The following is a 12507-nucleotide window of genomic DNA, read 5'->3' as shown; positions in this document are numbered from 1 at the left end:
TTGAAAGGATCTTGGCGCTTCTCATCATTGTACCTGCACCGCAATGTTGCCCATTTTGAGGTTGTTTTTTGTTTTTTTTTGTTTTTTTTTACTTTTAAGATGCATATTTCAGTTTTTGTCAGAGGACCAGTGCTTTCTACAGCTGATCCAGCATTCTATTTATCCTCTCTGACCTTTATCCTTTCAGGTATTTGGTCATTACTCTCCCTTGTTAAAGAAAAAGAGCTTATTGAGAGAAAATAAATAAAGCAGTTGTGATTTCTTAAATGCACAGTTGTTTCTGTACTCGCACTCTCGTACCTCAGATTCTTCTGATGGCAGCAATTATCGGGATGAATAGTTTGCAGTTTGTTGAATGTGTGGTGTCCTTGGTGGGCAGTAAGGTTAACTGTGTACTAAATATGTGAGCTTCAAAGGAAAGTTTCAAAAAAAAGTTTTTTAAAAGTTTTAGGCTCTGCTAACCATGTTTGTTTTTAACACTGAAGATAGACAAGTTCAGTCTGAGGTGTTTGCGCCACACACCTGAGGACTGCCAGCTCTTAGTTTATCATTGTTTTCATTTTTGTAAGGAGACCCAAGATTGGAAGTCACTCTTAATCAAATCTGGCCCACTGAAAGATGTGAGGGGGAACATGGATTTTGTGCTTCTCAGTTTATTTTTATAGGTTTTACAGCTTTTCCTACTGATAAAGACTTCCATGCCATTCATACTACCCTAAGGCAATGAAGTAATAGATGAACATTAAATTAAGAGAATATGAGAACTTTTTGGCTCAACAATTTAGAAAAAAAAGAATAAAACAAAAACTTTATTTTAGTATTGTAGGACAGCCTGGCCAATAAGCTACCATCATTTTTTCATTAGGACATTTTATTTATTAGAGAAATATTTATTATATATTTATTTCTTACAGTTTAAGCCCTGAGAGTCATGTTGACAGATTTCTTTCTTTGTTACAGCAACATTTCTTTATCATGTAGAAAAAATGAGACATACTGTTGAAATTATACTTGTTTTTTCTCATACAATGATATCTTAAGGATTTAATGTGTAGTTAAACTTTGTGCTGACAGAAAAGAGAATTTCATTTGGTCTGGCCCACTTAAGATCAACTTTGACATACCCCATGAAATCCATGCAGGAAATACACTTACCAGACACCAGAAAGGCAAGACTGGGTTGGACTCAGTCTTTTGCCCCCAGGTTAAACTTTTTTTTGCATGAATTCAACAAGTTGCTGGAAACATTCCCCAGAGATTTTGGTTCCATTTGTTGACTGCACATCAGGATGCGAAACTCCTGTTCCAGCACATCCCAAAGGTGCTCTGATGGACTGAGATTGGCTGTGGATTCATTTCAATGTCCAAGAAAGCAGTTTGAGGTAGTCTGAGCTTTGTGACATGGCACGCTGTCCCGAAGAAGCGCAAACTGTGGACATAAAGGGATGGATATAATAAGCAACAATACATAGGTAGGTTGTGGCATCTAAATAATGGTTTTTGATATATTTCGTATGATCAGCAAGCACTCCGATTAGAAATTCTGGTAAACTCCCCGAGGCCCACAAAATAAATGTAAGGGTCACAAAAACTGAGGAGGCACAAAAAGAAAACTGAAAAAGCTCCACGTATTTTTCTGCCTTTTTTTCTCCACTCTAAAAAAACCCCCACTCTAACTCTCTTCAGATTTTTTTTTTACACCCACTCTATTATTCGGTCAGCAGTGGACACACAATGCAGGTTTTTGTGTCTTGGGAGCAACGCCTTTGCTGCTTTATTTCTTTTGTGCTGTACATTGTTTAACTGTAATCACAAAGTTACCTTTAGTAAACGTCCACATGTATTAATAACTTCCGTAGTAACACGGCAACAACGCACCTGTGTAGTTCAGGCACGGTGACGTCACTCGGGTCAGAGATTCCGGAGATTTTTGCGGCGTAAAAAAAACCCAAAGGAGGCGAGTCTGGACGAAGAAAGTTTCTCCTTCCTTCCTGAGTGCGGAGCGGGAGTTTGCATACCTCACCGCGCGGCTTTCCACGAAGCTTTTGGAGTGTTTCTTAGCCAGATAGCTAAGGTAACTTTTCTTTCTTCTTCTTCGCTGTCTGAGGACAGAAAGATGCACCATCTTCTTCGACGTTTTTCTTCCTGTGCTGCACTCGTGACGATAACGATAAACAGCGAAAAAGTACCGCCTCGCTCTGAATTTATCTGAAAACTTACATTAAAAAAAATAAATAAAAAAATTAATTAGTTAATTTTCTTTTTTTCAGCATTTTCTACTACAAACAGAATCCAAGCAGGGGAAAATGGCTCTTGGCTAAAAGCTTGCTGTTTTTCCTCATTACTGCCTGTTCACACAGACGATAATCGTTAATAGGACTTTTTTAATATTTAATATTCGTCAGACCCCGTTAGCAGTTCACGGAAAAGTTGCTTAAAAAGAAAAAAAAAATCCAAATCGCTCCTTAACAGAACATACGGCAGCCATCTTTGCCGCATAAAGTTAACTCTTCAACTGATTTGTGAAAATAAAAAATAGAACATCTATGTTCGAATTAATATATTGTCATTTTTAATTAATAGATGACTGTCGACTGATTTTGATTGCTAAGTTTATTTGCACTCACATATTCAGCTTGCATTTGAAGACAACGCAATGTTATTTATGCTGTTAATATTCAGATGGTCTAGTTGTTTGTTGTATAGTGTGTCTTAACTGTGTCTTAACTGATTCAGAATAGATAAAGAAAAGGAATAATTAACACATTTCTATGCCTGTTCAAAACAAAGGAAAATTCTACATTGTTGTTCATTTTAGCCTTCTACCATAAATAAAGAGCTGGCAAAAAAAGAGGGGAAAAAAAGCTGCTTGGTAGAGTTTTGTTACTTAACACTATAGAGAAGGTCAGTCTGAGGTGTTTGCTCCACACACCTGAGAACTGCCAGCTCTCGGTTCATCTTTTTTTTTTTTTTTTTTTTTTTTTTTTTTGTAAGGAGACGCAAGATCGGAAGTCACTCTTAATCAGTGCATTGCAACAATGCTGAAATTGTTGCAATGCAACTCAAGGTGCTTTATATTGCTGGCATATATGGTATCTATATTGGTATGAGCACCTTTATTCTTCACACTCTGAGGCAGGTTTTCTCGTAATTTCTTTAAGTAGTCTCCGGGAATGATTCTCCAAGCCTCTTAAAGAATTACTTCATTCAATAATGTCAAACCGGGCTCCATGAAGGCCAATCCATGACTGATAGTATCAGATTGTGTGTTTTATCTATTCAGGGATCCTTGGGATCATTTTCATGCTGAAAAATTAAGCCATTTTCAATGCATGCTTCCTAAGATGTGACTTTTTTTTTCTGTGTTCATAATTCTGTTAATTGCGACAAGCTTTCCAGTACCACTGGCTGAAATGGAGCTCCAAATCATGAAACAGCCTGCACTGTGTTTTAAATGTGGCTTTAGACACCCACAGTCATACCTTTTTTCTGGCCTCCTATGTATTGATGATGATTTGGATTCATCACTCAGTCAGACTTTTTGCCACAGACTTTCAGTCCAGTTCTTGTTTAATTTTAATTCCCCCCTGTTTCCCTTCCTTAAAAATGTCTTCTTGACAGCCACTTTTCCAGTGAGACCATTATATGTGTTTATGTGAATTCAGATCAACAGGAAGCTAGACGTGTTCCTTTGCATCACAGAAGGCCACTCTGCAGCAAATCTGTGTGGAATGAGAACTGTGTCGCCCCCTGGTGGTTTGTTAATAAACATCAGTTTCTCAGATTTCAACCCCAGAAATACAGAAAATGTTAAAAACCTGCCCAGTAAACAAAACAAACAAAAACAGTGTATTCAAAAAGATTAAAACAAATATCAAAAATCAAAAGCAAAACCTCAGCTAACATATCGAACTGTTTACATGTTCACAAACAAACAAATGACATTAGGCATACCATGCTCTTGGTTGATGCCAATACATTCCTATAGGGTGGTACTATAAGCTGAAACATCTTTGCATAACAGGTCTGCTTCTCTGATCCAGGATGACCGCCAAAAGTGCTGTCAGGCCCGATGAAGGCCTGATGATGATGCAGGAGCTTGATGACCGCCTGAAAGAGCAGATTGACAAACTGGAGCATGTTCGCCTTGCTGCTGTTGAACTGAAGGATAACTTGTCTGGGGTACTTTCATTAAAATGCTTATCTATCATATAAACAATTGTTTAATAAAATTGTATTATAAACAAACCTTTTTTTGTTTTGTTTTGTTTTAAATTCAGAGCAACGGTGATCTAAGCCAGTCTATCAGTGACCATTTGGAGTGGCTGAATCACCTGTCTGAGCGAGTTGAGACTCTTCACATGAACACCACTGTTTTTATTCAGGTGGGAACGGGATGGGTTGTCTGAGGGGATGTAATAAAACGTCTGTCTTTTTCTCATAACTGTCATTTTCCAGCATTATCAGTCAAAAAACTGTCACGTCAGCAATGAAGACAGGACTCCCTTCCACTTTTAAAAAAATGATGTCAGTAGGATTCGCTTGGGCACTGGTAGGAAGACCTGAAAGTATACACCAAAAACTGTGATGGCAAAAAGATGATTGTTAGGGTAGTTTACTCATGAATTGGGAAATAACCGTGAAAATTCTTTGTATGTTTTCCAGATGAATCCAAAACCTCGTGCATGGGCAGGAAAACAGAGTTCCAAATACGGGTACCGCTGGGGTCGTCTCCACCAAGCAGATGATGCTCTGTCAGAGTGTGGCTGGTCCCCCATTCGCACACGACGTGGCAGCGATGCGGCCTCTGAAATGTCCTGTAATTGGTGACCGTTTAACCAGCTCCATATGTCAGCTGAGGTTTCAAAATAACATGACAATGCTTCACATTTTGTTATAGCTACAGTTTTCATGCATTTAATACTTTACTGTGGTTTTCTTCTGCTGTGTACTATGTTACTGAACACCCTGTATTGTTAATAAAACCATGGCTTTTGATTTTTATTGTGTAAGATTGTCTCTTCTCAGCTCTGTCTTTTAGCAACTTGAACATTTTTACATAGTCAGTTAAACTATCTAAACATTTTTGATATATTGCAAAGTAGGAAATTTGTTACTTTATGTTAAGTTATGTTTCAAAAACTGTAAATAGTGCGATGACTTCACTCTTGTTTCGGCTGCCCTCTTTAAGGGTCAACTACTTCCATCCCAAACATCCTATATCATTCCACAACCACAACTTGTCTATTTATTATTCACTCATGTATTCTGTCTTCTACTGACTTTAATTCTTAATGGAAATCTTGTTCTCAATGATTCACATGTTTGATTAGATTTTATTATTATTATTATTATTATTATTATTATTATTATTATTTTATTTTTATTTTTTTCGGGCTTTGGGGAAATAATGGTATACTGGCTTGTGTGGTGACTTCACACAAATCTCGTAAAAACAGTATAGGGGCACTTGGGTTTGTGTCCGTGTCTGATGCAAGGTGCTCTTTAACCGTGAAATCACCGGCAGAGGTCGCTGCTGACAGGCCAGCATTATGTCATTGTTAACCACACTGTTGTAAATAAAGTTTTGGCAGAACGCGTGGTCGATAATTCTGGAAGGTGCGCCTGGTTAGTTAAAGTAGAAACACCTTTCCCCGAAGGAAAATTGTCAGCTAAACTTATTTTTTTATATATATTCAACGTTACGGGTATTGTGTGAACAACCGACAAACATGGCAGAAAGCGACTGGGACACCGTAACTGTCTTGAGGAAGAAGGGGCCGACTGCTGCCCAGGCCAAATCCAAGCAGGTTCGTGCGAACGCCTTATTTCGTTTGTGCTTCCGTACTTTTGCTGGCTAACAACATTTTCGGATATCTATCTTACTGAGTGACTTAATCGTGTGTAATGTGTTGGTAAAAGCTCTTTGTGCACGTGGTCGTTAGTTGAAGCGCTAAGAACCATCGCACATCCTTCTGGTTTACTTCAATAACAACAGATATGAACGCCCGTTTCCGTTAATGTTAGCTAGCAAGATGAACCGCCTCTAGATGAACGGTCGTATTGGAGACATTTAAACCGTCTGTTTGAGTGTTTTTAACTAAGCAAGTGCTAGCTGTCTTCGAAGGAGGGCTAGCTAGCTAACCTTCCTGCACTAACTTGAAGTGTATTTTTCTTTATGCCACAGTTTCTAGTAGCATATGGTACCTTCAACAAAACAAACTTTACACGGATAATGATCACACTAATGCCGGGGTAGCCTCTATATTATCAGTAGTGGATGGTCAGGATAAAGGTACACTCACTTTGGTGTTTATTTATACGAATGGTGGTAATGCTCATCAGCAGGCACGTAGCGAACGTCTTTAAATGCCACAAGTATAATTTAACTGTAACTTAAAGTAGTACTTCAAAAAAACATTAAAATGACTCGCTAAATAATTAATTTTTGAAGTTTAAGAACTGATTGTGACACCATTTTGACATTTTGTTGTTGCTGTTTTAAACGTGTATTGAAAGGAGGGTTTAAGATGTCATTTTGGGCTCATATGGGTTGGCTGTAGTGTTATAAATCCTTAGGACACCTTTATTAAAAGAGTGGACTTAAATGTCACATTTCTGTGTGTGAATGCTTATTCCATCTTGAGAAATCTGAAATATTGTTTGTATTCAGGTTCAGTTTGTGTGCTAAGGTGAACTGTCTTAAATTCAGTCAATATGCTTTGATAAACAGATTGGTTACTTATTAACTAAATGGCATAAGGCTAAAGAGTGTGTATCAAGAGCTGTGCAATCTGCTGCAATGTTATGACCTGTACTTGTCCTATTTTTTTGTTTTGTTTTTTTCCCAGGCAATCACATCTGCTCAGAGACGTGGGGAGGAAGTTCAAACATCCAAGAAATGTAAATTCCCAGTAGTTGGTTTTACACTATAAGAATGAAGTCCTCTTACTCACCTGTGTTATGATTATTACAGTCTTTGCAAAGCTCGGCATCTTTCGCATTGCCCAGTGATGCTTTGATTTTATCCACGGCTTGTCATGCAGGGGCTGCAGGGCAGAACAAACAGCACCTTGTGACAAAAAATACAGCCAAACTGGACAGGGAGACAGAGGAGCTGCACCATGATAGGGTTCCTCTGGAGGTGGGCAAGGTCATTCAACAAGGCAGACAGGAAAAAGGCCTGACCCAGAAAGATCTAGCCACTGTGAGTAAACAAATGTATTATGCTTGTATAAACAGTGCACAGACTGCTGGAAAATGTGCCATGTCTGGTTTTATAAAGCATCTCAGAAAGCAGTCTACACGTATCGAAAGAAAAAGTAGTAGTTAGTAAGATAAACCAAACCAAGTCAGTGACGAATTGTTTGAACGTTGTTGTGAGATCAATATGATCCATGTTTTTAACATGATCACAGTCATGGGCAAAGGTTTCAGCAGTTTCACAGAGTTTTTACATGTTTCTGGGGTATAGTGAAGAACAATGATAGGCCTTTCTAGAGCTGGGCGATATAAGATTCTTTTCATATCACGATATGGTTTTGTTTTTGTTTTTTTCCTTTTCATTTCAGGCGATAACGATATATATCACGATATAAGCCAAATAACTGTATTTGTAAGATTTAAACATGCTGTTGCTCACAAGTAAAATGTGAAATAATCAGCAGCTTGTTTTGATTTAAATATTTATTTCCCATAATAAGTTCAACAGGGTAGATGTACTTAAGGAACATGAGACTTTTTCAGATAAATAAAGGTAAATATTGCAAACTACACAAAAGGCAGCCGCTAAAGCGTTTAAGTTTCAAAATAGAACAAACGAAACAGACTACTAAATTGTCAATTCCACTTAGAAACAAAATATTAATTCTAAAAATAAATCTTAGTTTGTTTTACAGAAGAACAGACAAAACTGACTAACTTTTGTCAATATCAAATAAACTGAGAACTAAAAGGAAATTCTCAATCTCTCCTTGTTGTATAGCTTAGCTTTTCAAACAGTTTTAAAATAAAGATGCTAACAGAACATTCTTCAAATCCTAGGTGCACATCCAAGGTGCAACTCTATCTATCTATAAAAAAAACAAACAAAAAACTTTAGTCAGACAAAAGCCGAATGACCAATTAGCGCTTTCAGTCAGAGATTGAGCATGCTCTAGTGGGTGGCACTGCTTCAGGTGATAAAAAAGGTCTATTGTATTTCCAGACTTGCTTTCGGCACAATTTACAGTGCGCGCTACTCTGTTTTTTGTCAGACTTGAAATAGCCGAAATACCTTCACACTGTGGAACTTCTCTGGCCTTTCCTTTCGACAATCTCTCCGGCATTGGAACCATCATCTGTTTTCTCTTCGGTAACCTTCGGTCACGCTCTCGGTTGATTTTTCTAGTCGGCACTCTCATTTCCTCCGTTACCCGGGCGGCACGGCGGCTGGCTGCTTCTCAAACAAATACACGTGCGGCTTGGCACTTGTGCTGTGTGTAACAAGTCACGTGACGTGACGCTGCGGCTGTGATTGGTTCGGCTCTGCGCTACTTAATTTGGATTGGCTGTTCTTTTTTTTTTTTTCTTTTAGAGAGCAAGAGAGATGAGGTCTATAGCAATAGTTAAATTTTTCTATCGAGAAAAAGTTATTTCGCAATACATATCGTTATCATTCTATCGCCCAGCTCTAGGCCTTTCAGAAGTTTCTGAGTTTTATTGTCAAATAATAAATAAAATAATTTATGCAAAGAGGTGTGCTTCAAGGCCAAATCCTGACTGATAGCTCTCCGTTCCCATCTTATCAGGACTCAAAGTCGAGTAAAGTTTGTAGTCTTCTGCTTGGTTCCACTTGCTTTTTAAAGGATTGACCATGTTAAGAGTGTTATCAACTTCTTCAAGCAATCCCAGAGCAATTTGGGGGTGATGTGTGCACGATCATGCACTGTTCCACAAGGCAAACATGATAGCTTAGCCAAGTTTAGAATCTATGGTGAGTTTTTTTTCCTCACTGTAATCATAGAAACTTAAAAAAGGAAAGTTGTTGAAAAATATTACAATTTTAGCCATGACTGTACTAGCAAAGTAATTTTCCAGTGCAAACCTTACAATCAGTGTTTATTATAACCCTGCAGTTATGTGAAATGTGCTACCCACAAGTTCTAAATTATGTATTCCACACTTTTTCCTCAGAAAATTAATGAGAAGCCTCAAATCATCGCTGACTATGAGTGCGGGAGAGCCATTCCCAACAACCAGGTCATGGGGAAAATAGAAAGAGCAATCGGTAAGTGTGTTACTTTTAATTTTTCCAAAACAAAATGTTGAATTTTGTTATTTTCTCGGCTGTATGACCCACATGTTTTTACCTTCGACCATGAACAGGACTGAAGCTACGTGGGAAGGATATTGGCCAACCCCTGGAGCCAAAAACCAAAAAGAAATGAACACAAAGCCTCGAAATCAGCCCTCCCCAACCCCTCCTGTTATCTGTAACTGAATCCTGAATCCCCCTCCCACCTCTTAGAACCCTTAAAAACTTCCCTTTCCCCTCCCATCCGATCCTCTTTCTGGGCTGATCCCACCGTGTCCTGTCATAGGACCTGGTGCTTCACTGCAATGCAGGCTGCATACTAACAAGTCATCTGAAACACTCTGAAACACCACAAAAAATGAATGATTGAATGCTTTTTAAAGCATCACAAAAAATGTTCAGTGAAGTTCTTTCACCTACGTCTGCTTGGGCTTTGACACAATAAAAGTCAGATTTTTCTTTTCTTTTTTTTTTAAAAAAAAGGTGAATTATTTTTCATCTTCAGACTAATGTTAATTCTGAGCATGATGATAAACCAGAAGTGCTTGATTGCATCTTTTCACTCTCTTCAGACAGTGGGTGGATGTCATTACAGTGTTGAAATGTTTTAATGCTGTGCGTTGTTTTGATCTATAAATAAAGTTTGGCAGTTCATGAATTATTCTTTGTGTGACTTTAAAGCTAGTGTGGCACAGAATGTCTTAACAAAACCAGTGAGATGTATATAGATACAGATAATATATAGACTTTTAAAAACTACGTTTATCCCAGTAACACTTCAGTAACTACTTCAGGTAAATTTTGGCAGCTATCTTTGAAATGTCCCAGGGCGCTTATTTGGAAAGTTTTGTACACATAATTTCCAAGTTAAACTTTAGGTTCAGTGGGCATGAAGACAAAAAACATGTAAGGAATCACCAGCCAAATCTTTGATTTCTTTGATTGTCTGGCGCCTTTGTAATGGGTATCTGCCAAAGATTTCCATTCAGGATCCTTGGAGTGTTGTATCTTCGTCATGCTATACCTCTGTCACAAGAGTTGGTGTTTGCTCTAGAGCTAGTTTTTGTATTCTTCAAACACATCCTCCAGAGATGAAGCCCAAACTGTATTTCCTCTGTAGTAAACAACGTTAAACTGAAAGATACTTTAGTTTTACTCAGATCTCAGGAGGTTAAAAGGCTGCCTAAATTATTTTGTTAGAAAGTACTATAGCATTGAATACAAAAGTAATGACAGAATTCAGCCACTAGATGTCAGAATACTGCAAAAAATTCATAGATTTTTGCATTTTGAAGTCTGTAAAAGCAAGTTACACAAGAAACAAGTGTATGAAGGATCAATGGGGGGGGGGGCATGCCTGTGTGTTTCAGTGTTTACTACTGCTGATAAAGTCCAGGTGCATAACTGTAAAATGTTTCAAGCACCTTTTCAGAGAAATTTGTTTTTGTTTGTTTTTTTTAGTCTTAAAAAGCCAAATTTTAAACACATCCTAAAATTGAGACGGCACCTTCTAACTTCCAAAGATTGACCTTGATGAAGCAGCAATTTGCATTTCTTCATAGTGCCCCCCTTTTCACAATGACTTACTGATTTAGGGAATATTCTTTATTGCCATAAAGGCTGCCTTATGTTCTTATTAATGATTCATAGAATTGTTGCAGAGCAGCAAGGGCATAATGGAAGAGGAAGTGCAAGTGGGACAAAACACGTTCAAGGGTGAAGGACCGAGGAGCTCGTCAGTGTGAGAACTTAAAGTGGGGAAGGACGAAAATTACTCCGACTTCCTATTTAGCTCCAACAGCAGGCTGCAAGTCCTTCAACTGCTCCGCAGGAAACACCTGAAGGAAGCTGCAGCTGTGTGCATCACTCGTTTGGAATATATGGGAAAGCTGGGTGACATGAAGAGTTGCTGATATCGTTGTGATTAATTAAAGACCAATGCCATGTCAGTGACTGTCACTATTTAATTCAGTTTTATTTATATAGCACCAAAACACCACAGCCGTCACCTAAAGGTGCTGACTATTTCAAGTTAAAGACCCTAGAATAGTACAGAGATTAGAATTACTACTACTTATTAGATACTGAATGGGCCTTTGTCATAGCAAGTATTTTCACTCATAATGTTAATATTAACAATTCTGGTCAATTAAAGTTGTAGTAAATGACACATGTTAATAATATATATAACTTTTATTATTTTTCTTTCTTTGTGGTATGTCAGATGTGTCCTGTGAAAAAGCCCTGTGGGCCTGTTGACCTGAGGCTGATTCTTGGCTATAGGGAAATGGAACTAAGGCCATGCTAGATGTGCCCCACATTTCCACTGAGCTGCATGTAACAATCCTCCTCAGTGTTAAAAGAGCATTTTTTAATGGGCAGCTTCATACAGTAAGCACTCTGATATATAACATTATGAATGGGTTTTCTGTCTTTCTTAAGGTATAAAGACCAGAAGGAGATAATAAAGTGCATAACCAGATTTTAGTTTTAACTTTTAGTCAAGGCCCTAACAAAACAATCATTCTAGAGTTAAATGAGCAATAACTGGTAAATTAGCGTTTTGTTTTTTTAAAGTCAATTAAATACTCATATAAATCATTTCCCCCTCACTATAGCTAGATCTTTACCTTAATAATATTTTAGCTGAGCTGAGCCGCTTTGTACTCTCTTATGTCTTCTGCTAAAGACAGTTTGCTGGCATTCCTTTTTTCTCTTAAATAAAGAATGCAACCTCTTGACCGGTGTTCACTGCACAAACAAAGAAGGGGCCTTGCTGTTGTTACCAGGGGGTTATTTAGATTCTTGCTCAACAGGCTGCTTCAGTGTGTGTGTGTGTGTGTGTGGACTGGTGAGCTACTGAAAGGGAGAAGAAGACAGAGACTGACTGCTTTCCTGGAAATGCCATTCCATTGGTCAAAACACCATAGCAACATAGTTCCACCTATGACAAGGCAGCAGCCAGTGGTTTTGAAGGAGTGATGTGAAGCAGAAGGCTACACTGTGTGGGGGGAGCAGGTGGGAGGTATTGAGTTTGGGGGGTGTTTGGGGAAGGAGGGGGGTCTGGGGTCTGTTTTGGCCTGAGGCTCCAAACTGAAATTGAGATTCCACCACATGACCAACCTGTTGTCTTCCACAGCGGCAAATGTTTTTCTCTTTTGTCTGACAGGAGTTTTTGGCTCCTTTCATCCTGTACTTATTTTACTTTTTCA

The 12507-nt window shown here is 38.3% G+C and overlaps 1 protein-coding gene and 1 long non-coding RNA gene across 3 annotated transcripts; one reads left to right on the top strand and one right to left on the bottom strand.

The window, feature by feature from the left end:
• Positions 1–32: 32 nt before the first annotated feature.
• Positions 33–1990, bottom strand: LOC120747444. Its single transcript, XR_005699121.1, has 2 exons — positions 1879–1990; positions 33–1429 (listed from the first exon to the last, which is right to left on the bottom strand). It is a non-coding gene; the product is annotated as an uncharacterized LOC120747444 (long non-coding RNA).
• A 3579-nt stretch (positions 1991–5569) lies between these two features.
• edf1 (endothelial differentiation-related factor 1) lies at positions 5570–9953 on the top strand. Of its 2 annotated transcripts, none has more exons than XM_040053310.1 (5): positions 5570–5810; positions 6852–6903; positions 7047–7207; positions 9175–9268; positions 9367–9953. In XM_040053310.1, exons 1-5 carry the CDS (start codon positions 5733–5735, stop codon positions 9426–9428), a joined length of 447 nt encoding a protein of 148 aa, XP_039909244.1. In that variant the 5' UTR covers positions 5570–5732; the 3' UTR covers positions 9429–9953. The 2 variants fall into 2 exon arrangements, with proteins under 2 accessions (XP_039909244.1, XP_039909245.1); XM_040053311.1 differs by lacking the exon at positions 5570–5810 and adding an exon at positions 5857–6352.
• The last annotated feature ends 2554 nt before the right edge of the window (positions 9954–12507 follow it).

Source organism: Simochromis diagramma, unplaced genomic scaffold (genome assembly GCF_900408965.1).
Source record: "Simochromis diagramma unplaced genomic scaffold, fSimDia1.1 OVJJ01000596.1, whole genome shotgun sequence".
In the NCBI taxonomy this organism is placed as follows: Eukaryota; Metazoa; Chordata; class Actinopteri; order Cichliformes; family Cichlidae; genus Simochromis; species Simochromis diagramma.
The sequence above is the reverse complement of the archived record's forward strand: the minus strand, read 5'-3'. Positions and strand labels throughout refer to the sequence as shown.

Coding starts and splice junctions, on each gene's coding strand:
- edf1 (XM_040053310.1), top strand. CDS start 5,733: ATGGCAGAAAGCGACTGGGACACCGTAACTGTCTTGAGGAAGAAGGGG. Junction 5,811..6,851: donor CCCAGGCCAAATCCAAGCAG/GTTCGTGCGAAC, acceptor TTTTTTTCCCAG/GCAATCACATCTGCTCAGAG. Junction 6,904..7,046: donor AGTTCAAACATCCAAGAAAT/GTAAATTCCCAG, acceptor CTTGTCATGCAG/GGGCTGCAGGGCAGAACAAA.